This window comes from Anas acuta, chromosome 2 (genome assembly GCF_963932015.1).
Source record: "Anas acuta chromosome 2, bAnaAcu1.1, whole genome shotgun sequence".
In the NCBI taxonomy this organism is placed as follows: domain Eukaryota; kingdom Metazoa; phylum Chordata; class Aves; order Anseriformes; family Anatidae; genus Anas; species Anas acuta.
The window spans coordinates 130,373,628-130,401,408 of NC_088980.1; the positions used below are offsets into that span (position 1 = coordinate 130,373,628).

General features: G+C 35.6%; 1 protein-coding gene across 12 annotated transcripts in view; it reads left to right on the plus strand.

Annotated features, from left to right (window-relative positions):
• Positions 1 to 27,781, plus strand: part of RALYL (RALY RNA binding protein like) — a 407,935-nt gene that overhangs the window by 307,836 nt on the left and 72,318 nt on the right. For all 12 annotated transcript variants that reach the window (XM_068672191.1, XM_068672194.1, XM_068672193.1 and 9 more), the window contains one exon: positions 19,551 to 19,626. In XM_068672191.1, the coding sequence (XP_068528292.1) occupies positions 19,551 to 19,626 (76 nt within the window). The remainder of the gene's footprint in view (positions 1 to 19,550; positions 19,627 to 27,781) is intronic.

A 27,781-nucleotide genomic window follows, 5' to 3' on the forward strand; every position in this document is an offset into this window, starting at 1 on the left:
GAGATAAAAGTACAATGTTTTTAATTAACTATATTAGAAATTTGAAATTAGAGATAACCATTTTTTACTAAGAAATTAGCTATGATGTGGCTTTCTTAAGGTTATTTGCATTAGAAGGATAGATTTCTGGTATAAAGCAAATTGTTTGCTGTCATTGTCAGTTACAGCAAATTTACAGAATCAGTTTCCTTGAGGGCAGAATGTATCAATAACATATTTTCACATGGCTTCCAGTTTCTCCTAGCCAACACTTCATACAGTTGCTTGGCTTTGGCTTTTCCTTCTAATAATGATTTTATAGCTACTAAGAATTTTTACTATCTCTTTATTATTTTTTTCCTGTTTTAAAATTATCTTAGAAAAAGTTCAAGAAAAAAAATTACATATATTTGCTTTTATGATGTTCTTTGAAAACAGCAGTACAGAAAGCTACTAGAGCAGTAATACTCTAAGTGATACTTACACAGTCTGAAAATGTTGTATTTTTTTAATATGTAAGTATAAGTTAACCTTGTATTATTCACACCAAATTTCTTTCAATATCTGCTTGTTTTAAACTAAAGCAACTCAACTAGCAACTCAACTGCAAGGGTTTTGTGTAATACAATGTTTAAAAGGATGAGTTCTGCCTATGTTACAAATCCTGCAACACTACGGTTAATTTTTGAGTAGCCTGAGTAGCTAGCCATTTTGTGTTTTAAAGCTATAGCAATAAATAACAGTTTGTGTCCTTTAAACTTGATATTTGCATTCTGTCATTAATGGGGAGGACTTGAGTATGCAAATGATAATTACAGAAGATAACTCAGTCAAAGCTTTTATGTGGAGATTATTGAGTCCAAGTTTGTTGTCTCTTCTTCCTGAGAGGCTGGTGTTATGCACACAATTTCCTAATGCCATAGCTATGGGCAGGAACCCAGGAATGCAGAGATTAAAAAACATATTAAAATAAAATGTGATATAAAGAAGATACCTGTTTTTAAATTGTCATTACTATCAGCATATTCCATCTGTTTTTTGTTTGTTTTTGAAAAGTAGGCAATCCTTTTAACCAACAGAATCATATCCTGTTTTCCCTTTTTATAGAATGTTTGCCAAGGCCACAGCCCATGAGTCTGTGTGTGCTACGTCTTCTTTCTTGTTTCTTTTTTTTTTTTTCTTCAGATTTCCTTCTCACTCAGCATCATTTTGTATAGTAAACAGACTACAAAATTAAATATTATTAAATATCCACATGAAGACTGATTAACTCAGACCTTCCCTTGTTTCTTGCTTAAAACCTCCTATTTTAGGCTCTGCGATCTTCCCTGTACTTTAAATTTTTTGAAAATCATTATTTCCTGCAAAAAGTCAGACCACTTATTTATTCTAAATTTTCATAATTCGCTAGTAGTTTTATCAGAGATAGCTGAAGATAAGTGTTAACCCCAATGAACAAATTTTTAGAGAGACAAGAGACGTGATTTTTTCTTATATCATCTTCACTTTTTTTTTTCTTTAAATTGAATATGAATCAGGATGAATATAAATCTGCTGCATTTGTATTTATTGAAATATGTACAAGGGCAGGTACTAAACCTGAGAAAATTAATTAATGTGGAAATATTTTTCAAGAAAAAGTGAAGAAAATAAATTAATACAAACCAGATTTTTTGGTAACAATTTTGATGTGCAAGTCTTAAATGTTGTGTTTTTTACGTACAGAGTGAAATATACCATGTTGAAATCTTACTATCTTAAGTAGTAATATGTTTGAGATTTCAGTAAATAATAAATAAAAGTATTTATTGAGTAAAAAATTATCTATTTACTGACAGAAGATTACAGGGCAATATATTAAACTATGACATTGTTCTTAGGAGAATATAAGTCACTTTAGTTTTGTGCATGTCAGTGACTTTATCTTGAAGGCTACTAAAAGGAGATCAGCTGGTAAATGTGCTAAGTCATAGCACAAGGAGCATCAGTTCAGTCAGAAGGAACATGCACAGAACTCAGCATGAGCATGATATAAGTGGGACTGACAGGGCTGGGTGCAATACCGGAGTGTGAAAAGGTGACATTTAGAAAAGGTGATACCAGCCAAATATATTGTATCACTATGCTCTGAGCTGAAAAATCCCTACTTAAACACTTGTTGACAAATTACAACATGTTTGTAATATCTGTGTTGTTGAGATTTTCTTTCTAGGGAATGATTAGGAAATACCAGTTTCTTAGTTCTTGTGGTATTTCTCACTTTCTGTTACAGCAAGCTCCTCCACTGCTGAGATTGTAGAAAGAAGTGATCAGTGCAGTGTATAGGTGTAATTAGTCTTTGTGATTTAGCATAGCACTTACATATTGACAAGACAACAGGTATACCAAGTACAGAAAAGCTATTCATTTATAAACATGAACTTTTAATGTTCATGAAAGATGATATTTTACATCATGCAAAACTGTAGCTAAACTTGGACTTTTAATCAGAGTTTATAGGATATTTTTTTTTGTGGTATTTATTATCTTGTGCATTTTGTAGTCTGGATGAGTTTACACTTAAATTTCCACTCTTGACTGTTTCTGTTTCTTCCCATCAGCTCTATACAGCTTCTAGACCTTGCTACTATTTTTTCCCTCTTTCTTGGTACTTTGAGTAAAAATATTCTTAATCCTGTGTCAGTTTTACAATTCTACACACAGTCCTTTTTCTTTAAGTGGAAGTCTTAACACATGAATAAATGCCTAAGCTTGATAAAATCAAGCAACAGCAATAGTCTCTGAGCTATATTTCTGTTTCATAAATATGAGCATTTTAGATGTCAAGAATAAAACAAGAGTTTTTTTTCTCTTTTGAGATAATTCTGGTCCTAGTATGACTAAATGATATGCTCCAGTATTTACACTTCCTATGCCAAATGGATTTTCCCTTTGGCTTTTACAGTATTAATATATGTGATTTTTCAAATGCAAATGTCTATAATTTGGGACTTCTGTGTACAATTTGGGAAGATTCTGGCTTTTCCTTCAGCCACCGTGCTAACAATTATTATCTATGGTTGCAACTAAATAAAAGGTATGTTTAGGATGGAATTTAGAGACTACTTCTGTTAAAAATGGGGAAAATAATTACTGTCAGTGAAAGGCTGTTCATGATTAGAAGGGAAACAATAAGCAGGAAGTTCCCTGCTTTTCACTCTTAATTTCCTGTTTACAAGGCTTCTTTATGATCTTGTTTCTAATTTATTTCAAAATGGCAGGAAGGCTCGCATAGGTCATACACTAAGAGTTTTGATATCCAAATAAAGACCAGCATTTGACTGGAGATCTCACTGCAGTGAGCTTTTCTTCAGTGCATTCCCTGAAGAAAGATAACAAAGCCCTTACTTTGGGTCCTAAATAAAATGGCAGAGAAAGCAAAACACTTTTTCAGGAAATCATATATACATGAGAAATTTAAATTGCATATAAAATAAATTCCTCATTGTTATTCATTAAACTCCAAATCCCAGTTGCCATTTTCTTCCCAAAGTGTTTACAGATTTAACTTTTTTTCTGAAATCCATTCTTGGTTCAGTCATAATCTAAAAAAGAATTCAAGTTGCAGTAATAATTTCCTTTCAGTGGAGTTCAAGCTGAAGAAAGAAAATCTGGTTCCTATCCAGATTTGATTTGGGTTGGAACCTAAATCCAAATAATAATAATAATAATAATAATAATAATAATAATAATAATAATAATAATAGAGTCATGTGCCTGGATACATTTGCAGGAATAAGGCCACATGACACTGTTCACTTATGCCAGAGAATTGAAAGGAAGTGGCCACAAGATTTGGAAATGGATAGTAGGAGCATCTCCATGAACATCCTTCCCACTCCCAGTGTGGACTGGAAGTTGAGTTAAAACAATTGGGCTTCAGCCATCCATTGCAGTATCCCTTGTTAGTTGGCTTTGTACTGTAACCTGTTTGGATTACCCAGCTTCCGTCCGGCAGTAATGGACTCACTGCAGATACTCTGCAGAGACAAAAGCCTCCTTGAATTTTTTACAAACCTCTGTTGACCATATCTGTGCTATCATATAGCAGTGTGCTTGTTCATCAATTTCCTTTGTAATATTCAAGTCTGGGGCAAGTACTTTTCCAATTCCATGTGGAACCACAAAGGAGATGGTAGAATGTAGAATATGATTTAATATATTTTAAACAATTGTTTTTTAGTGGTTTGGAAATGTGCCTTTTGGCAGTAATTGGTTTAAAGATGAACAAACAAATCAAATTGTGGGTTTTACTTTTTGGATGCTCAGTGTGTGAAACCGTTAGAACCAACAGAAATTTTCACACTGCCAACATTATTTTTAATTTTGGAAAAGTTACACACCAGTTTTAGAGAAATAACACCATTTCTGTTCTTACTTTAAACAGTTTACTATTTCATATCTTGTTTTTGGATTGTAACTCATGTATGGCTATTTCAGTAAAATGAAGCTGTTGCTGTTGTTGATCTGTGAGAAAAAATACTGCCTTTATTACTGAGCCATATCATGCAGTGATAAAGTCAATACTTCCTTTAACATTGGAGAAACCTGTATGAAATGTTCCTGGTTGTGTGAACACACTACACCTCCTTAGTGTGTTTCCTGATGTGACATGACATAATACAGTTGGATGTGGTGTGTGTGAGCCCAGAGGTCCATGTGGCTTGAATGCTTTCATGACAAATGGATGTGGGGTATGAAAGATGGAATCCCATTCATACCGAACTAGCATCATTCATTTCCAGTTGGCACAATAAATGTGAAAGCTCATCATGTAGTACAGGTCCTTACAGGGTAAAGTGTGTTCAGTCTTCATTACACAGCCTGTAAGAAATTCTTGGTCTATTCTACCACGTGCCTGATGATAGGATGAGGGGGAATGGGCTGAAGTTGTACCAGGGGAGGTTTAGGTTGGATATTAGGAAAAACTTCTTTACCGAGAGGGTTGTTAGGCATTGGAATGTGCTGCCCCGGGAAGTGGTGGAGTCAACATCCCTGGAGGTCTTAAAAAGACGTTTAGAAGTATAGCTTAGTGATATGGTTTAGTGGAGGACTTGTTAGTGTTAGGTTAGAGGTTGGACTAGGTGATCTTGGATCTTCCAACCAAGATGATTCTGTAATTCTGTGAAATCTCTGGTTTTTTGTAGCTACTGAGAGAAAAGAACAAATTCTCAGAAGTGATTAGAATACAGCTAGTCCTGTTCTTGGGAATGAAAAAGGAAATGAATAAAGGGTGCTGACTTTTGTAGATGTGTAAAAGAAAGAAGGGGATAAAGATCTGTATTTTAAAAGTAAATAAATTTGAGCTCTTCAGAAAATACAGCTAATTCTCTGGTTCTGTTGTTTATGTTAGCTTGTTCATTTAATATTGCTCATAAATTGGAAATCAGTGTAATGACTGAAATAATTCCTTCCAAAATGCATAATTTGGGGTATTTTACTCACTATTTGTCAGTGTTGTGTTTTCCCTTTTGCTTGTTTTACAAAAGCATGGACCTTTAGCTTCATGTCTCCATCCACACTATACAGATTTAACACTGCAAGTTTCTTGTGCAGCCTCTGTTACTGGATAAAGTGGAAGCTATTGAAATAATTTATTAGTTAAGTAAACATAAATATACCTCACAAAAAGTAGAATAAAAAGAGTATTTTCTATTGTTAAAAACAATGTATATTTAACAGATTGAACTTGAAAAATTGGTGCTAAAGTGTAATATAATATTTATTTGATATTTTTGGTAGATTCCTTTTATTGCTGGGATGCCAATGACGTAACTATCTGAACAAAAAGCCTGTGATTTACTTCTCCCCGATGTCATCCTATATCAAAATATATGTTCACATTTAACTTTTAGTGGAACTAGTGAAAGCAAAAACTAGTGAAAGCCCTCATACTATTCTGCATAAAAGGCAGAAGTATACTTTATACTGTAGAAGTATAAACAATTCCTGTTTTTAATTTAAAATATTAATATTTCAAATATATTTACACATTATGTTAATTTATATTTACACTTAAAAATTTACAATTGTTATTGTTATTTAAATTTAGCACATATTTTGAAATTTTCTCATGTTATAAATAAATAAAAATTGCTATTATTAAATTAGAATGACTTGTAAACAAATGACATAGAAATATTCCTCTAGCATGGTAGTTTTTCCAGTGTTGTATGGGTTTTGTACATGGAATGTTATCTTTTACATTTTCTCTCAAATCAAAAATAATTAAATAAAATTGAATTCATCTAAGGATGTGATAGCTAAAACCTTTCCTAGATTAGAAAAACTTGGAACCTGGCAATCTGTGGAGGGGTAAGGTTTTTCATATGGAAATGCTCCAGCACTTCTTTATGTTGGTAATACAAGAAAAATACATTTGAGTAAATGTAAGATTATGTGCATGCCCCATAAAACTTCATCATACTCATGTATGAAAATCAAGACCTCGGTTTTGCCCTTAGAGTCCAAGTGGTTGTCTGTGCCGCACTGCTGTAATGTACTCTCACACATACCAGAAATTTTTTCACAGGCAACCCACAGACTCATATGTGAGCTGCCTGTGAAGCAGTCTGAGGTACAGAGAAAGGCAGAAGTAAAGCAGGATGCACTCATCTCATTAACATTAGGAGACCTGAGTGGAATATTTATATGGTTAATGGGCTGGTGTTGTGGCTCACGTGCCCTCCTGTTCCCTGTTTCCTACACAACTGGCTGTATCCCTCTGTGTCAATGACGCAACTAATCTCTACTGTGCTTGCTCTCACTCATTGTTCTGCCATGGCAGGATAACTATTTCAGTTTTGGCTGGCATCCTAACAGAAAAAAATATGCTGTACACAATCAATCATGATCATCCCAATCAACATGTGTCACAAGTGGTAGATGAACCCAAAGAACCCATTGAATCCAAAACCAAGTCACTGTTATTTCCAAGTGAATTTCATTCTCCCTTGAGCATTGTTCTTCATATTCAGCTGTACTACCCACCTTCACAAAGCTGCAATGCCGTCAGAAATACCAAACACACAAGTTTTAATTTAGAGAGCATAGCCAGACACTAATTATTCAATGTAATAACTTGTCAACATGTTTATTTTGTACATTTTGGAGAGAAGGATTTATACACTTTAAATATTTGAACAGCACTTGTGGAACTGTGATCTCATGAGTGTTGTAGGTCTGAACACTGTTTTTATTGGGAAGTATTAAAGTAGTATTAAAGTAATTATTGCACTCTGGGTTACTTGCAGCAAACAGAGGAAAACAAAACAAACAAACAAACAAAAAACCACAAACAAACCAAACCAAAACAAACCAAAACAAACAAACAAACAAACAAAAAAAAAAAAATGAAAAACACACTAGCCTTTATTTCCAGACAAACCTAAATAACTGTGCTGAAGGAAAACATTAATCCACTCCAAATAGTGATGTATTCCTTCTACATCAGAACTTGGAAATACCTTGAAAAGAGCTCTGGTTTTCTGGTAGGTTACTGATGCTTGATTATGGCAGGCGTATGTGAGCTCAAGCTGAAAAAAAGCATTTCCATGTTCTGGTTCATGATTTTCTATTAATCTCAGTCTTCAGAACTGTTTAAAGTGTGAAACAAAAGCATTTGGGAAACAACACAAAAATAAAGGGAAAAAATGTGCACACAAAAAAGAGTTAATTGCCATTATTGATCCTGGAGCCATTATGATGGTGGCTCAGTATCCTAGAGAGTGGCATAAAAATGAAGTAATGAACACATTTACTACAATTCATTGTTTCACAATATTTTAATTTATTTGTGAATCACTCTATAAAAAGAAAATATGCTGGGACTGGAGGACAACTGCTGCTAAAACTGCACTGAGGTCTTGTGTGTAGCATGTTGACTGGACAGTACAGATCACACAATGCCATGTACTTAAGTAGACAGCCATTCTTGATACAACATTTTTTTCCCCCATTTTCCACCCAGATGCAACCATTATGGAAACAGCTAGATTTTCACAGAATCACAGAATCACAGAATTTCTAGGTTGGAAGAGACCTCAAGATCATTGAGTCCAGCCTCTGACCTAAATTTTCCTGTTATTTCTTCTGGAACCCCTTTATTACAGGCAGTTACATCCGAAGTCCCTGGATGTATTTTTCTCCAAAATAAGGCAGATCAGGATGACAATGATGATGTGAGTAAACAAGAGTCAAAGATAAAAAGGCCAGGGTGTTCTTCCTGCTTATGGGAGTTTACTAGATTCCACCCTAGTAAGTTTAATATGTATGCATACACATATATATATTCTGATTATCATATTATCATATGAAACAGCTGTGAAGAATAACAGTACTGATCTAAATCTGATGTTACCACATACTTAAATGAAAACTTATACTAACAAAGAGCTTTCAAAAGCCTCTTCCAAAGTTCTCTCCTTTCTTACATGAGCAGTACTTTTCCAATCTGGACTAATTTATTGGAAAAATAAGTACAAATATTTTTAAATACAGAATTGAAAATAATAAGATTGATAAATAGCATCAAGTATTATTGGAAAGGATTGTAGTGCTGAGGTTAAGCAGGGTACAGGTATGTACAGGTAGATTTAGGCTGTTGGGCCAATGTGTATCAGGCCAGCATAAATATTTTTAGGGTTTAGCTGTTGTGTTTCTGGCTATGCTTTCAAGCAAAAAGTATGTCATGGTGTTAACAGCAGTGACTGATAAGAAGATGAACATTAACAAGTGAAAGATTAGGAAACACTGTGCTGAGGCAATGTTGTGTTGAATCACATTCATTTTTATTCAGGGGGATCATTCAGCCTAGTACTTTTCTCTGGCCATTTTTGTTGCAATGCAAGGTTTAGGGATCGCTTTTAGACTTTTAAAATAAGGATGGTAAAGCTTTAAAAAGTCTGCCCACATCTTTGCTTATATTCCCTTCCTCATTTTAAATGACAGGCTTGAGATTCGTGGTTTATGCAGTATGTCCAGAAGATTAATAGTTCTAGGTGAGCTTAGAGAGTTGTTTCATTTGATCAGCCACTGAAATTTCTTATTGTATTGGGGGATTAATATATATATATATATGTTCTAAAAGCTTCAGTTACTGGGTACTGAGGTTTCAGATAGGTCTATGCCACCAGTCTTCTTTTAACAATAACGATAGATAACAATTTCAGACATGACATTTCTGAGAATAAAGAATGTTTTGTTTGCTATATCAAAGCAACTGATTCCAGCATCCACTTAACAGCAATAATTTAAATCTGGCTTCAGAAATTCAATATCCTCAGTGTTCCTTTCTGACCTTCTATTTTCAGAAACTGTGTGATAAAATGAATTACAGAACTTAACAAAAAAAATCCAGTTGAAAATGTATGCTCATATAGTGAATATGTTCATATGCAAACATACATGCATAATCATAGGAAGGGAAAGGTAAACACAGGAAGCTTCAACAGAGGTTAAGAACCTGGGTGAAAATTTTAATCTTTAAATTAATCTATTTTAACTTCACGACCAAGCCACCAAACAAACAGTCTTGCTTCCAATGAGACCCTTTGTAAAAGTAAGTATTCTGAACTCCTGGAATTAGCCGAAAAACCTTCAAGGTTTTGGAAGGAATGCCCATTGGGTGTTTATCGCCTTGTCTAGCTCTCTCTCTCTCTCTCTCTCTCTATATATATATATATTATTTTTTTTTTCCAAGCTGAAGTAGAGATTATTTTCTGAAGTCTTTTTTACAAATATTTGTGCTGTGTGTGTACGTGTGTGGTTTAATCAAATCATGTGTTCTGAAGAAATGAATTGGAAATCTCATGGGCCCAAAAATTTCTCGTGAAAAGAAGTAAGTCAGAGTGACAGAGTTCTTCATTCCTACATTCCCTGAGCCAAAATCATGTATTTTCCTCATGAGTAATAGAGACCAATTGGTTGTACAGAAAAACTAAGGTAGGCAGAAAATGAAACTGGAAAGCATAGAAGAACATGTGTTCACTTCATGTAAGAGCTTTGTGAATGATCCATTTGAGAACTTTCCTAGCACTATTAATATTCATGATAATTTCATCTTTTTTTTTTTTTAATTAAAATTATATTGTCTTGTGTAGTCTTTTTTTGTAGTATTTTTGATATTTGGACTAGGTTTGATGAGTTTAATAATAATTACTTTTTTGCTAAAATTATTTTTAGTAACCTACTACAATGCCTCCTGTTAGTGATTTGAAATATACGTAAATCGACATCATTAATAATATGAAGCACACCTTAATAATTAATAAATACCTTGCCAAAGAATTTCTGAAGCAGCATATGAGGTGTATCTGCATGCAAGACCAAACATAAGTTTATAGAAGCAGACAGCAGAAGTTAAATATATTGAAGAGAGAAATATGATGTTTTATGTCTAGAGAAAAGATTTCTGACAAGATTTTGGTTATTACAGTAGTTAAAAAGAATAGTAGTTGAAGAAAGGGTTAAGAGGATGAAAGATGGGGAGGGTTGCAAAGCTCACTTGTTGATAAGAAACACATTTTTGATAATAATAATAATAATAATAATAATAATAATAATTTATTATTATATATTATATATAATATATATAATTAATATTTTTATATTAAATTATTTATATTTTATTTATATTTTAATATAAATAAAATATTTATATTTTATATTTATTTTATATTTATATTTTATATTATTTATATTTAAATATTATTTATATTTTAATAAATTTATTATTTAATAATAAATTATTATTATTATTATTATTATTATTATTATTATTATTATTATTAAGAATAACAGTGATTGGACATGTATGTGGTTAGCAAGGCTACTTAGAGTATTACTGATTTCCAGTTCTACTTAGCAAAATCAGTATAGGAGGAAAGACAAAACATCATGTTCTAGGATCTAGGCTAATCCTTAACTATTTAACATTTTAGGAGAAGAATCATGCTGGGATGCTAAGAGAATGGAGGGAAAATAATATTGTATCTAACTAGTTTGAGGTTCTTATGTCTCCTTCTAAAACATCTAGGACAGCTGGAGGCAGAAAACTAGAGTATATGAACCATTAATCTGATAAGATATTACATTTTCTCTATTCCTATAAACTATTTTTATATTTTGTTTGCAGAAATGCTAAAGAAAGCTCAATAAAAGAACACTGTATATTGTTCATTTTAAAGCTTGTCAGTATTTCCAATTGTTATATGTCCTGCTTTTGCAGTAAGCTTCTATGCTGCTGCAGTTTGGTTGTTAATATAAATTAGATCCACTGGGGAAATGCATTATTGGCAATGAAAGTGTTAAAACATCGCTAGAACCAGAGCATTGATTATACAGAAATATTAGATTTGGCATATTGTTTATTTTTTTAAATTACCTCCACAATAATGCTTCCTCCCATGTGCCAAATTTCACTGGAATTATCTCCACTTCTGCTGTCATTTTATCCAATGTTGTTAATAAAAATTTATCCAAGTTGTTCATAAAAATGGTAGACTTCAGAATAGTGAGTGTCACAGTATATTCCTTTGTAGCACTGCTATATTAGTCTGCAATACTAATACAGTTTTATTGTGCAAGGAAAAAAAAAATTAAAGTTATTACATGAAAACATATGAGCTAATTCTGTGGCTATCCATCATCACTTTTATAACGGTTTTGTTACAAAGATGAAGCTTGTCAGAACTCTAATAGATATTCAGGACACACATTTCCTTAAGTTTGGCACAGAAGAAAATACTATATCTCAAGGAAAGCGATGTAAGACATGCTATGTTACTCCAAAGTGTATTTGGAATTTGAAAAGAACCTCTTTCAGAGACCCCTGAATCCAGATAAGATACATGTATGTAAGTAGCAGCAGAGTTCAGCTGAGCTCACTTGGTTTGCTCAGCCCAGAGAAGATGAGGCTTGAGAGGCCTCATGACGGCCTCTCGAGGTGAGCAGGACAGGCACTGAGCTCTGCTCTCTGGGGACAGAAACAGAACCCAAGGAAATAGCATGGGGCTGGGACAGGGGAGGGTCAGGCTGGGTTAGGGAAAGGTTCTTCATCAAGAGGGTGGTCGGGCACTGGAACAGGCTCCCCAGGGAGGTAGTCATGGCACCAAGCCTACTGCAGTTCAAGAAACATTTTGATAGTGCTCTCAGACATATGGTTTGATTTTGGGGTGGTTCAGAACTGCCCTTGAAGGCTTTGACAACAAAGTTCAGGGTATGAAAAACACACTGATCTGTCAATAACACCTGTTATGCCAGCAGAACCTAGAGGCAGAAGCAGTTACACCAGACAGACTTTCAGATAAGCACGCTTTGTCCTCCCACCTCTTAGCACCTCGAAAGTGCCCCTGAGTTGAGCTTTGAAAAGCACTGCCCTGGAAACAATACTGTTTGCACCACCCAGAAAGTGTTGGGAAAGTACACTGTTCAAAATTATGGAGAAATACACTTTAAAATTAGGCAAAATTTGTTGGAAAGTCCAAGAAATATCAACTGCAAATACAAATAAAATAATGTCAGTAATTTGTGGGAAAATATTGTTATTGCTATGGTTATGGTTATTTTAGGAAAAAATAACCATTGTTTACATTTGCATTAATAAAGTTAGCAATCTGCAAGATAAATAGTGAGAAAGACAAAGGGATTGGGGCAATGGGGACTGAATTCTTCTGTATTCAACAGATTTCAATTGTCATGAAAAAATATTGCTTGGAGCATGAAGCTAACATTAGTAAGAGTGAGACAAAAAATAAAAAATAAAATTTAAAAAAAAAAAAGCATTTTGAGGAAGATTTTAAAATTACTGAGGTTCAGGGCATGTTCCTTGGGGGGAGGAGGGGAATCATATTGAAATACGAAAGAGTTAGACAAGTGACTTTCATACTGTATCCCCACTATGCTGTTTAATGTTGCTGCTTGAGGCTAATTGCAATGCTGAGAAACTCAGACATCTAGTCAACATTAAACTTTGTCTAAGTCTCATGGTAATAACTATCTTTTGTTAAAAAAGAAAAGCAGCAGACAGTTTGTTGGCTGCTGCCCTGTAATGACTGTGCTTGATCTGAAAGAAGACAGGTGCTCTATTTTCTTTTTGTAAACAGTATCTTTATTATGATAAAGAGAAACCAAAGAGAGAAAGGTGCTCCTTGCATACCTCACGGTCTGGAAAAATCTGTAACTCAAGGACCAGTTGTTTCCCATTAATGGTAACGACAGTGAAAAAGCTGCAGGTGAAGGACCATTTTTTGTCCCTTCAATGTCAATAATAAGATGCTACAGTGTGAGCAGGTACTAGTGTCATATAAAACCCTGCCTGAACTTTTCTTTTGGCTAGCTAAACTCATATTAAAACATTTTGTTGTTTTTTTATTTCGTTGTTGTTGTTGTTTTCCTGCAGGTAGCAGAAAGTTCCTGATTTGCTTTTCTATTGTTTTCCTATATCCTTATGTCAATGTCAATCTTCTGTGTGTGCAGAATTAACTAGTCCATGTGTTAAACAAGCACAGGCAGGTAGAAATCTTGTTCTTTGGGTAGGTAACAGGGCGTCTGAAAACTTAACTTAACTTAACTTAACTTAACTTAAAAGAGCCCTTTTGCATAACGAAGACTACACTTGCCTACTTCTAGATTTTGGCTCTGTTGGGGTGAAGTGCTCATATGACTGCCAGCTTCATGGTCGCCATAGCACAAACCAAAATTAGGGGTTTCCACAGTTAACACTTAAATTCTGGTAGCCCTTAGAGCTGATCTGAAGATAAGTGGCTATGTCCAAGTAGTCCCCAGCAGACCAGTCTGAATCTCTTGCAACCTGTAAAACAGCAGTGTGGATTGTCCTGTAGAGAAGCCTGCTGATCTAGTGCTAAAGAGGAGGAATAGTGGGGAGGATTGTTACCAACACGGCTTCCTTTCCAAAGGAATCACTTCACAAGACACACTCCTTTCTTGTGGTGTCCCATCTGCCACTTCCCAGTACTCAGGAGTGACTCCTGACCTGTCACAGGAATTTATCTGCTGGAATTCAAACAGTGGCAGAAAAGCAGTTTGAGAAGTCTCAGCCACAGCCTCTGCAATCTCAGCAGAGTCCATGGGGAGTCTTCAAGAGGCCACAAAATTAGTGTTCTCCCCTTCCTCAGGCTGCAATGTCTCTCCCTAGACATGCTATAGACTCCTGCTGGTTGCACACTCTACAGGAAGTGCTGCCCAGTGGCTGTAGTAGGGCTGGGAGGACAGAGGAGGCAGCAGGCAGACAAAAATCAAGACAGACCAACGCTCTGCATCATCTGTGAAGCACATCAACATCTGTTCTGCAGCTAAGGGAGAGGTTGCTGCCCTAGAACCCTTAAGGAACTGTTTTCAATGGGTGGATAGATAGGACAGGATGTCCCATTTTAGCGATCGCCTGTCCTCACACCAACCTGGTTCTCTGGGAAACAGAAAACGACTTTCTGGCATAGCAATGCTTGACACTTCTGTTACTGAATGGTGTTAAGAATGATAGCTTATATAATCCTATAGCCTCATTTCATTCTACCAGAATTTACTGAAAGAAGAGATGACTGAACAAAGCAATTTCATATACTATTCAACCAGAGGCTCTTTCTGTATGAAGCATTAATAGCTGTCATCTTTGTAAATTAAAAAAAAAAACAAACAAACAAAAAAAAAACTTCCAATTACTACAGGGCTAAGAGAAAATCCAAATGCAGCTGAAAGCCCCAGAAGCAAATTATTTTTAATACTATTAAAAAAAAATAAATAAAAGGGAAATGTGTAACCCAGACCTTCCTTTAATATTTTACTAACCATGAAATTTAATTTGAGTTTGTGTTCAATTTTCAGGGAAGTTTCTTCTTTACAGCTGCACAATTTTGGCACAGAATTGAACAGAACTGAGAACTGTCTTCTCTCTGCATTTTTCACATTTTATTGCTAGAGATGGGGAAAAGAGAGGAGATAACATGCAATTAATGTAACATATATAAAAAAAAAAGTCTGTGATGTAAAAGATGTCATATGGCTTCATTAAAATTCCTTCAGTATGCAGCAGGGAGGATATTTATAGGACTGGCAAAGGAAAGAACATAAAAGAAAGACAGTTCAGCTTTGGTTTTGCTGATGTTCATTTATGCTATAAATCACATGACTAGAGGCTTCTTTAAATTGCATCTACCTCTTGGTCTTTCTCTTTTGTCCCATATACTTTGGGCCATGTGGAAAAAAAAGAAAAAAGAAAAAAAAAAAAGGGGGGGGAGGGGGGGAGAAAGTGCATTTCATTTTCACTTTACCCGTATCTATCTGGATATAGATTTTACATTCATCGTGTGAATGCTTTCTCTTACCTTAACTTTAATTACTGTTTTGAAAAGTGTCCAGTTTTGTACAAAGTTGTGTCTTCTAGCACTTCAGTTAAAGATTAGTCTAACACAGAGCTAGTCTGGAAGTACACAATGATATCCTTTTCTAACCAATATATTAAGTCAAGAAACTGTGGGAGTTTTCAAGGAATGTCTCCTCAGTCATTCACAGGAATGGGTGGAAGAGCATCTGACGAAATAAGTTTTAGGAAATTAGCTGTTGGGCTACAAGGCTTTCCTTAGTTCCAGGTTTGGGCTCTTGGTCTCTCTGACATGCAGCCCACACTCAGAACAGCATATGTAAAATTCAATTATGGATATCTGTGACCATTCTTTGTCACTTGGCCTTACCTTGAAAAGCAAAGTGGTCACATCTAAAGTGCCAATCAGCAATGGTCCCTAGTTCATTTCAAGTCTCTACCTATGTCTAGAAATTGCACAAGAGAGTACTTTGTTGCCTCAGGCTAAAAGTCATACCAGCAACCGCTCTAACAAGTCAATACAATAGATACTAAGTTCTAGTGCCTGGGAATGGGAATATTTAATTTTATAGCAAACACGCCTGAGAAATGAGTCCTGGATTTATAGGAGTGGAAGTCCCAGTTTCAATGTGTTGAGCCTGTGTCTGTTGAATCTGCTAGTTCACAATATTTGTTTTTGTGAGCCAAAAAGATAGATGGGCTTTGGCTACTTTTTTTTTTTCCCCTACAAATAAAAATTTTTAAAGAATCTGAAGGACATTTATACTGAGGACTGAAATACTTGTGGTGTGTGAATACAACATTTTTGGGATCATTGTTTACATTTACAAAGCCTGTTTAAAGGTAACTACGTATTTGCCCTCAGGACTGAATTGTCAAATGGCTTAAGCAGCAAATCTGTGAGCAAAGTCCCAAGGCTGGCTGACACAGCCTCTCCAAAAATGGAGGGTTTGTGCACCATAGCCTTTTTGGTCATTACTATATAGCCTAGAGGAGGCAGGCAGTCAGTAGTAGGAAGGAGTGATAAGAGAAAGATAATCATGCTGTGCTGAGTTGCTCTTTCAGAACAGTTTATGTAGCTCTGAATACAAGTACGCTTCTCTCTAAATTGCATTTTCTTGCATTTTCTTTTTCTTAAGTATTTTTTTTCTCATTAATTGCTAGGCATTTTTCAGTATAACTATAAATAAAAACACTATGTTTTAAATTAGATAATTCTGCTGATGACACACAAAATTTTATGAAATGTAGTTCTAATGCCTTCACCTTTCCTATACTAACAGGAACAGATAGATGCATTTCATTTAATATGGAAAGTAACCATATTTGATTTTGAAAGTACATAAGGAGCAGACTGCTGTATCACAATTGTTTGCTCAGTCACTTTCCTATTCATATTGATCCCTTAATATTTTGAATTTCAATGTTGAATTTATCATAATGTTGATCTGTAAGAGAACATTTATAGCATATATGTTCAAATGATGTGAGCAAATAATGAGTTCCCACACTCCTTTACCCTGTGTGTGCTTTATCAAGTTGCCTAGTTCATATTCCTGAACACAGTTGCTAATTTTACACCGTAAGGAGTGATACCTCTCTGCATTCCTCAGAGTGGGATCATTAGTGCAGGTAAATCTCCATGCTGCAGCCAACAAATTTATCTGACACATGGTTTATGACCTACTGGATGTAAATGTCTGCTGCAAAACTAATGATGGATGAAGCAAGAGAATAAGTTATCTCACAAGATTTCCAGTAGGGCTAGAAATAATCTATCCTGTAAAATGTTGACAGATTCACTTCTAATCTTAGTTAGAAAATTGAGGTTGGAATAGATAGTGTTGAAAAATAATGGGATGAAAATCTGTTCTAACTTTTCAAACCATTTCTTACGTACATTCTTAACTTACTACAAGGTGCTTAGAGAGTTGCAGAGCTATTCAATCAGTTTCATATTAAGACAAAAATCCCATGTGTATGGCTTTACTATGAAATATTTCCTGTGTTAAAGAGAAATTCGGGCTATTACTGTCTGTGCTACATAGTTCACTGTTTTCTGCTAATACGTTTAGAGATTTATTTATGTGCCAGGGAATCTTAACTGATTCTGTGTTTTCTTATAACGATACCTTTTGACAGTATTTGATTAAAATAAAGTGAACACACAGCAAACAGACCAAGGTCTTCTATACAACACATCTTTGTTAAAAGTAGGTACAAGACCTGCAAATGTAGGTCTACGATAGTAATCATCTAGAAAGTATTGATTTGTTCTGGAAGGATGTGAACATGTTTTGAAAGCCCCTTACTGTTCATATACCTAAGAATGGAGACCTGGGCTGTGGCTCTGAAAAAGAAGAGATGATAGAATTGAAAAATATGTGAACGTGAATCCCACAGCCTCAGGATTTTCACAAGAACAAATTATAATTATACTTTTATTTATTTATTTATTATTTTTCTTCTAAAATCTGACCTTATTTTAGCAGGAGATGGTGAAAGTCAATAAAGACAGTGACCTTAAAGCTGGCATATTAAAAGAGTGAGGAAAAGTCCAATTATCGTAAGGGTCACAGGATAAAAAAACATTCCAATTTTGTTATTTGCAAGAGCCAATGGAAATGCAAAACACCTATCAGAATTCCACAATCATTTTCAAGAAATGCTTGATGTTTACTTTGTTAGGTCAACATTAGTAGAATTTATATTCTTTTAAATAAAGCAATCATAGCTGAGTGATTAACAACTATGGAAGAGTAAGATTAATATATATTTAATAAAGCACATGCTTTAAGTTAAGGGCAGAGGAGCATTTCAACAAAGCATGAAAACTGTATCCAATATTTATCCAAATTCAGAGAGATAAGTAAAACGATAAATTTAATATTTTATGAAAAACTATGGTTTAAAAGTATATTCTTAAAGAATACGTTCTACAGTACAGTAGAATGAAGGACAATCAGAATTAATTCCAAACTGCTTCTTATAGAGAAGATTTTACAAAATAAAAAAATTATCAAAATTACAGAAAATAGGCGTATGTAAAGCAAAATTCATTTAATTTTCAACATTAAATGTGTTGTTTTATCTCAAAATATTGAATTTAAATGGAAAATATGTTTACAATTATTTTAATGTTTGAAGCATGAAATTTCCAATGGAAAAATCTCTCCTTTCAAAAAATCTCTTGAACACATTTCGGTGTTTCTGCTTACTAAAAAAGATGGAGGAATCTTTTTCCTACTTTGTTCAAAATAATATTCATCAGTCTCAGGCTTTTACTGCAGCTTTTGACATAGAAAATAATGTAAATAAAAATGTCTAGTCTTTTAGTATCACTACACTGTGTAGTGATAGTTCTTCATTCAACTCAGCTTTCTACTTCACTTTTTCATCTACTATTTTCAATTTCAGATTAAACACAGGCTTTACTAAGAACATGTACTTCCTCAAAAGTCTTGATCACTAGGTAAATGGGATATATTGTTCTCTTACAGAAATTTAACACTGAAATATCTACTGATTTCCTGTTTTTGTTGAATGTTATCCTTTTGTCTGTTAGTGAAACCAAGCAGAGATGTAGCTTCAGCATCACTCAAATGGCATGGAATTTGCTTTACTTTATCCATGAGATATGTTGTAAAGTACAACACCTAGTTTGGGTGCTTTTAATATAAGTTTATGTTTAGACTAACAATTTTCCAGTCTCGGGCAAGGAGAGAAAGGGAGAAAGAGAGAGAGAAAGAGAAAGGGAGAGAGACAGAGAGAGAAAGAAAGAGAGAGAGGGGAAGGGAGGGATAAAGCGAGGGGGGAAGAAAGAGAACAAGAGAGCAAAAAGGGAGGGAGGGGAGGGGGGAAGAGAAAGCGGAGGGAAAAAGAGGAAGAGAGAGACAGAAAGGGGGAGAGGGGAGAGAGGGAGAGAGGGAGAGAGGGAGAAAGGAGAGAGGGAGAATTCTTATGTAAATATGTACATATGTTCTTATGTAAATTATGTGAAAGTTCTTAAGTAAATAAGAACTTTTAGGAAAACTTTATAGCATCAATTTAAAAGTGGTTAAAAACTAGATCAGTGTTTTATATATGCTGTCCATTTTCACTGCCTATTGCTCATTTTCAGTGTCGTGAAGGTGCCTTTGCAAAGATTCTCTAAGGTCCAAACCTTTAGCTTATGAGTTTCAATGTTTGCTTTCAGATATCAACATGGCAGGGGAACCAAAACCATACAGACCAAAACCTGGCAACAAGCGGCCACTTTCAGCACTTTACAGGTAAGTTAGATTTCATGTTAACTTAATGCAAAACAAACTTATTCAAAAAACTATGGTAACCTGCAATGTTTCGTTTTGTTTTCCAAATATGTCCAGCAATGTCACTATGTAGCACATGAGCTAGCCAAAAAATTTTTCCCCATTTATGGTTTGACTTTCATAAGAAATATAATCAAGCTCTTGTACACACCAAAAGTTTCTGAATGTGAGTAAAAGAGCCAGGACAGAAGTGTCTGATGCTATATTTATCTACATAATGCATCCAGAGCCATGGTCTAACTTCCAGAGATAAAGACTGTATGATGTTCATAACAGAAAAAAAATATATAAAAATGACACCAGCTAGGAATAAGCCCTGCAGACAAAATCCTTGATCAATTCTTATATGAAATGATAACTGTATGCAAATAATGCCACTCTTTTGGTTGGGGAAAAACAACAACAAAAACAGAACTTCTACTTGCTGGGAAAAAAAAAAAAAAAAAAAAAAGGACAACAACTTGGGTGTCTAAATTTTAATGCACACATTCAGAAGAATAGATAAAATAATCAGTCATATCAGGACTTTATTTCTTAGTGAAAATACCTTCCATTTCATGGAGGCCAAAAACCTGGTCTCTTCATCCTCCATACATGTAGATGTTTGTCAATGCAAGAACTATCCAGAAGAAGGAGCTGCAACTTTAAACTCTAAGTATTATACATAGAGTATTAATATATTAAAATGCTATTTGAAAAGATATTTGACAGTGACAGTCCTTTAGGATGAAGCAGCAGGATGCAGTCACACAGGTTTTGTTCTAGGGACAGTGATGTCATCAGCATTGTGCACAGTTAACATTCAGTGCTGTAGGACCACACTCAAGTGTTCAGTCTAAAATTCAAGCTTTGAATTTTAAAATGTGATGTATCATAAATATATGTATACATTGTATTTATTTCTGTATGCACTGGTAATATAATTTTTCTTTCCTCGACTCTCTTTATATTTTTCTGAAGGGAAAATGACAACAATGGAGAACATAAGACTTTAGCCCCATATAAAAATGCAGCAGTTCACAAAATTGTAACGATGTACACAATAAAATTATAAATCTGTCATTTGCAAAACCTACTGACACAAAAAGACAGTGTGATTATTTGTGAACTGTTTATTAATGTCTCCACTTCTGCAGCTACAATCAATAATTTATTTTGCTCTTTTAAATATATATATACACATATATGTATCAGAGCAATTTCAATTTTGAATACTTTACACTTTATTGCCTGACTATGGCCTAGTTCTTGTGACTTTGTATTTGTATGATTCGGTGAAATGGCTCCTAATTTCAGAGCAAAAGAACTGATTTCTCATTGATCTGTGTGTAAAGGGTGCAAATCAATATCTAACAAGACTGGAGTTCATCCTTAGGTGTTCGGGACAACATTGATAAATATTTGAAACCCCTGAGTGTGTTTCTTCTATTCCCAAATGCCTTTTTTTCATACATCTACAAACCTGAAAAAACACCTACTTTTTTTTTCATTTTAAATAAAAATCAAATAGTTAAATATTTTTAGGGTGATTGACAGATACACATGCATACATGCACTGATGCTCACTAAACCCCATTTCCCTTAAAAGTACTATAGAGTCCACACTCCAGATCCATGAGAGGAGTTAGGGCTGATTTCTACTGTGGTTGAAATGCTAACACACAGGCTCTGAGAATGGCAATTCAGCAGTGAAATCAGAGGCTAGCCTGGTCTGAAAGCATCAGATGAAAATTCAAGAGTGAGATCTCAGAATGAGACAGGAATGAGCATTTTAGATCTGAGTTGCTGTGAAGTTTTAGCACATAGCTGCCCTTCGCAGAAGTGTTAGGAATATTACTTTGGGAGAAGAGAGCTTCTGCTTTATCATTACTCTCAACTGCAACCTGTTAATCTCTGTAGGTGTTACTAGTAGCCATGGGATTACTGTGTTGCTGTGTGAATATTTCAAAAGATTTTTAAAAATTTCTGTCATTTATATCCACTTCCACATCTGAGCTTCTGAATAGCTTCTCATAAATACTTGTTCTACAGACAAGACAGAGGTATATTACCCGTGGAAAATTCTGAGGGAACTTTAAAGGGAAAAAGATTTTAGGTTGTGTTCTTTCATGGATCTATCACAGACCAATTCTCTAGAAGATTACAAAAGGCTTTTTTTGAGCAACTGACAGAAGCCTTCATCTGAAGGTAACAGAGAAATTTCATTATCCCTGTATCTGTTAGCAGAATAATAATAACTGAGGAAATCAATGGCTTACAAAGTTATTGACAAAGTTAACGTTTTCTTATATAAAAACAGTATACTAGACTTGGCTGGTATGGATTTAACTTTCTTCAAGGGATTCCCTATGCTGTGTTTTCAATTAATGACTAAAACACATCAATGTTTTGGCTATTGCTGCACAGTACATGCACAGCATCAAGGTTTTCTCTTTTTTCCACTCTGCCCATGCAGTGAGCAGGCTGGGGGTGGGAAATATGTTGGGAGGGAACACAGTTAGGACAACAGGCCTGAACTAGCCAAAGAGATATTCTATAGCGTCATGTCATACCACAAAATAAAAACTGGGGAGGTATGTCTTCCAATGTAGCCATTGCTTGGATGATTAGCCAGCTGGATGCTTGGGCATCATTATGCTTGTGGAAGGTGAAAAGTCATTGCCTTTGCATTACTTGTTTTTACCTCTTCTTCCTTATCATATTATACTGCATTTATCTCAGCCCATGAGATTTCTTTGCTTTTACTCTTCCTATTTTTCCCCATCCCCTGGGGAGGTAGTGTGGGAGGGTGATTAAGCAATGGAAGGGGAGTCAGATACTGACTGTGGTTGCTTAGATGCTGGCCAGGGTCAACCCACAACAAATGGAGAAATTTAGGAGGGAGAGATGTTACTTTAGATTTGATTTTGACTACAACAGTCATTGGTTAAAAATTCACAAGATATTCATTGTAAGAATGTGAGGACTGTAAGAAGTAGGATGGATTTCAAAAAGGACAGACTTCAATGAACTCAAAGGAGCTGATAAATAGGATATCTTGGAAAGAAATTCTAGAATCACAGAATTGTAGGGGTTGGAAGGGACCTCAAGAGATCATCGGGTCCAATCCCCCTGCCAAAGCAGGTTCCCTAGAGCAAGTTGCCCAGGTAGGCATCCAGACGGGTCTTGAATATATCCAGAGGAGACACCACAACCTCCCTGGACAGCCTGTTCCAGTGCTCCATCACCCTCACCATTAAGAAGTTCTTTTGCGTATTGGTTCAGAACTTCCTGTGATCCATTTTTTGGCCATTGTCCCTTGTCTTGCCCCCACAAACCACTGAAAAGAAGTTGGCCAAATCCCTCTGTCTCCCACACTTAAGTCAATTATAAACATCAATAAGATCCCCTCTCAGTCTTCTCTTCCAAAGGCTAAACAGACTCAGGTCTCTCAGCCTTTCCTCACAGGGAAGATGCTCCAGGCCCTGTACCATCTTTGTGGTCTTCTGCTGGACTCCTTCCAGGAGATCCCTGTCTTTTTTGTACTGGGAACAAATGGAGTGCATAAAATTTGCACATACTGTGCTTAAGATAGAACAACAACAACAACAAATCTCCTGAGTCAGAAGGAGTAGAATCAAGAACAATATGGCAGCATTAAGATTGTTTAACATCCTGAAAAGTGAAAAGGAATTGTACAAAATGTGGAAACAAAACCATATGACTAAATGTGGGTAGAAAAGAACAGCAAAATCATCCATCGGGAAACCAGAAAGGCTAAGGCACATAGCAGTATAAGTGGCGACAAAAAGATTGTTAGTGTAACTACCTTTTTATAATTCTGTTACTTTTTACCATGCTTCAAAAAAGGATAGCAAATGATATAGAAAATTAGATGATGTAGAAAAAGTTTCTTCTGCATTAGCAAAGAAAGGTTGGTTGACCAGATATTTAAGAAAATCAATTTTATCCAGAGGGATGGAATAAAAGAAGTGGTTAAACAGTATGTGAGTGTAAATTCAATGGAAACGTTATGATCAAATTCACCCTAGAGCATTTAAAGAACTGGTTGAATCTGTGTGTGAACAATTACTAATTGTACTAAGGTTGAAAGGAGCAGCCCATCTTTGATTCCCAGAAATGTACTAGGAAAATAAATAAATAAACAAATTCATCAACATCTAGAGGATAGTAAGTTGGTAAGAAAATCATCATAGAGTTATGAGGAGTAAATGATGTTGAACCAATATAATTTCCTTTTTTAACAAGACATCTGATTTAGTGGGAAAAAAGGAAACAGTAGATGTGCTATACTGTTATTTGAACAAGCTTTGGCACTGACCTTATGTGCTGTTTTCATAAGCATGTTCAAGAAACATGGACAGAAGAAACTTCTTACACTAGACATCCAACAGATTGGAAAAAGAGCGACTGTGTACAACATAGTATTAAGGGTAACAACTGTTGTTTGTTCAGTCTCCTTTGTTACAGATTTTTAAAGAGTATTTTAGGATGTTGAAGACATTGAAGAACAATTTTAAGGTAAGCAAGCATCAGTACTGCACAGGGCTTCATGATTTTATTTATTAAGTGTTTCAGGGTTCAAACACATTCAAAGAATTCTGTGCCTCTGAAGAGAAATCTGCGTTACATTTATAGCAGAATATGTTACATGAATTAATACAGAGCAACCAATCTTAGAATTATAGAATATCCCTAGTTGGAAGAGATCCATGAGGATCATCAAGTCCAGCTCCCAGGTCTGCACAGAATCACCCAAAAACCAATTCATATGTCTGGGAGAGTTGTCCAAATACTTTTTGAACTTTGGAAGGTTTGGTGCTGTGACCATTTCCTTAGAGAGCCTCTTCCAAGAGGTTCTTGGTGAAGAACCTTTTCCTAACATCCAGTCTAAAGCAGCTTCGTGCTGTTCCCTAAGGTCCTATAACTGGTCACCAGAGAGAAGAGATCAGCATCTGCCCTTCTGCTCCCTTCATGAGGAAGCTACAGGCCGCCATGAGGTCTCCCCTCAGTCTCTTCTTCTCTGGGCTGAACAAACCAAGTGAATTCAGCTGCTGCTTATCTATCTTCCCCTCCAGACCCTTCATGATCTCTTTAGCCTAATATTTTTATGTCCTTCTTATGTTGTGGTGCCTCAAACTGCACACAGTGCAGTGCAAGGTAAGGCCACACCTGTGCAGAGCAGAGTGGGACAATCGCTTGCTTCAACCTGCTAGCAATGCCATGCTTGATGTTGGCCCTTCAGTCTGTCAGGGCACACTGTTGACTCATATTCAACTTGCTGTCAAACATTGCTTTTGAAGTTTTTTTTCAATAACTCCCAGAATAAATTTCTCCATAATTTTACTAGGCACTGAAGTGAGACCAACAGGCCTGTAATTACCAGGGTCTTCTTTGCTTCCCTGCCCAGAAATCGTAAAAACATTTGCCAGCATCCAGTTGACAGAGACCTCTCCAGATTCCCAATACTGTTGAAAAATAATTGATAGAGGTCTCACAAAGACATCAGCCAGCTCTTTGAGTACCTTGGGATGAATCCCATCAGGCCATATAGACTTAGATGCATCCAGCTGGAGCAGCACATCCCTCACAAGTCTGGAGTTGGCTGGAAGTTTATTATTTCCCTGATCACAGTCCTCCAGCTCATGGTTCTGGGGTCCCAGGGCCCATCATCAGTGTTAAAGACAGAAGCAAAGAAGGCATTAAACATCTTTTCTTTGTCTACATCCATATTTGTGAGGTAATTGTCTACATCAAGTAATGAACCAATGTTATCTCTGGTCCTTCTTTTGCAGTTGACATATTTTTTAAGCCCTTTTTACTGTATCCCACAATATTGGCTAGTTTCAACTATAATCTGAGCTTTGGCTGCATGAATTATGTCCCTACAATGGCAAACAGCATCTCTGTAGTCATCCCATGTCACTTGACCTTGCTTCCACTGTCCATACACTTTTCTTTTCCACTTAGGATCCAGAATAAAATCCCTTCTCAGCCAAGTCAGCCTTTTGCTCCATTTGCTTGACTTCTGACAGTTTGGAGCTGCCTACTCTTGTGCTCTTAAGAGGTGGTACTTAAAAGTGAACAGCATTGATGGATCCCAATGTTTTCAAAAGCAGAATCTCGGGGGACCTTAGTTCCCTGAGCAACCCAAAGATTTGTCTCCCCTTATTCAGGGTCAAACTTTTTCTGGCAGTTTTCCTGCTGTCACCAAAGATTCTAAACTCAACGACTTCATGGTCACTGTGGCCAAGATGTCTGCCTATCACCACTTCACCCACAATATCCTCTCTATTCACAAGCAACAAACCTAGAAGGGAACCCTTCCTAGACATCTGTCTACCAACAGCCTTTCACCTGTACCAAGAAGGTACATTGTACCATCAATGTGTTTTAGGAATTTCCTAGATGTGTTTGTATCAGCTGTGTGGTATTCCCAGTTGCGTGATGCCCTATAATATGTTATACAATACAACTTGTTTATGTATCTGGGTCATTAGATCCACTTCTGTTAGGAATGGTATCAGAAAACTTCATTGTGCCTCAGTTCAGGAACTAAATTCTCATTTTATCCTTTCTAGTTTTATAATTTGTGTGGGAATGATTTAATTCAGTCTCACCTATGTAAACTTCAACATGAGCCTAAATGTCAGACACATTTTTTGGGGGTTTTGGGATAATTAGATTCAAGATAGATAAGTGTATATCGTTTCTTCTTTGACTTATACATAAGCTCATTCATATCCTCAAACTATTTGTTCTTTCTTATTTCACTTATACTTCTTTTTACATCTATTTGATGCTAGCATTCCTCACATACACACACACACAGGGGACAAAATTAAGGGTGATGCTTAGAATGTAAAAGACATAATGGACCTAATAAAGTCAGCAGAAAGTTTTGCAATTCTCTTCAGTTGGACTAGAATTTACTTCCACATCTCTGTTAAATGTAATTTTAAAACCTAGATCCTATCAGCTGAAGATCCCGTTGATCACAGCCTTTGACTTCCAGAAAGCAGACTTGGCTTGCTTGGAACAATCCTGTGAGAGACAGTCCCAACATGAGAAAGGGTCCAGGAGAGCTGCCTGATTTCTGAGGATTACCTCCTTCAAGTTGGTTCATCCTGACAAACTGGAAATCAATAAAAGTTGTCAGGTGGTCTGCATGGACAAGCAATAAACTGATGAATTAAAACATATAAAAAGAGGCATACAATAGGTGGAAGTAGCAACAGGTGATGTGGGAGTACAGAGATGCTGTCCAGGCCTGCAGGAATGTGATCAGAGCACTGTGGGGGTAGGCCAACATTATGTTCACCGATACTTGGAAAAGAGAAAAATGTGGGTTTTGCTTCAGAATGTGGTTAAACACATTATTAGTGTTAAGCATACTCTCTGAAAAACTACAGATATGCTTACGATAGCGCTCAGGGATCTGATTAAATCTAATATAATTGTTTGCATCATTCCTCCTGATTTGCAATGCTGTTCAGTACTTGAGGGGGAACCTAAACCCCAGAAGGTTTAAAATTGTTGTGAGCTTCCTTTTTTTAGCACAACACTTCTGCAGAAAAGCAGAAGCTTGACAAATCTGCATCTTAAAATTATTTTACAGTATGTTATTTGGGTTTACCCTAAAGCAGAAGTTAATTTTACTAGCTAATCTTCATGTCTTTTAAACACAAAGTGAAGATTAAAGGTTGTGACATATATATCAGTGTTTGGAAACTTTTTTTTTTTTTTTCATGATAAGATAAAGGACCAGACTATGTCTTCTTAATTTACTGGTGTTTTGGTCAGTAGTTCACTAAAGCAGTTCTGTGTAAGCATATGAAAGTACATATACTGTTTGTTTGTTTGTTTATATATATATATATGCCCCAATATACCAATATTGAATTAAACACAAATAATCTAATAGACTAGTACTCCATTTCTCTACATCATAAAATAATTTTTAAGCTATTTATTTTTCATTTCAACCTACTACCATGTTTTACAAGGTGTTAAATATATGGTCTGAAAGCTTTAGCAGCATGAAAATATGTATGGCTGCTGCAGGTCCCGGTGTGTGAGATGAGAGGTGGGACTTGCTGGAGACTGTGCAAGGCAC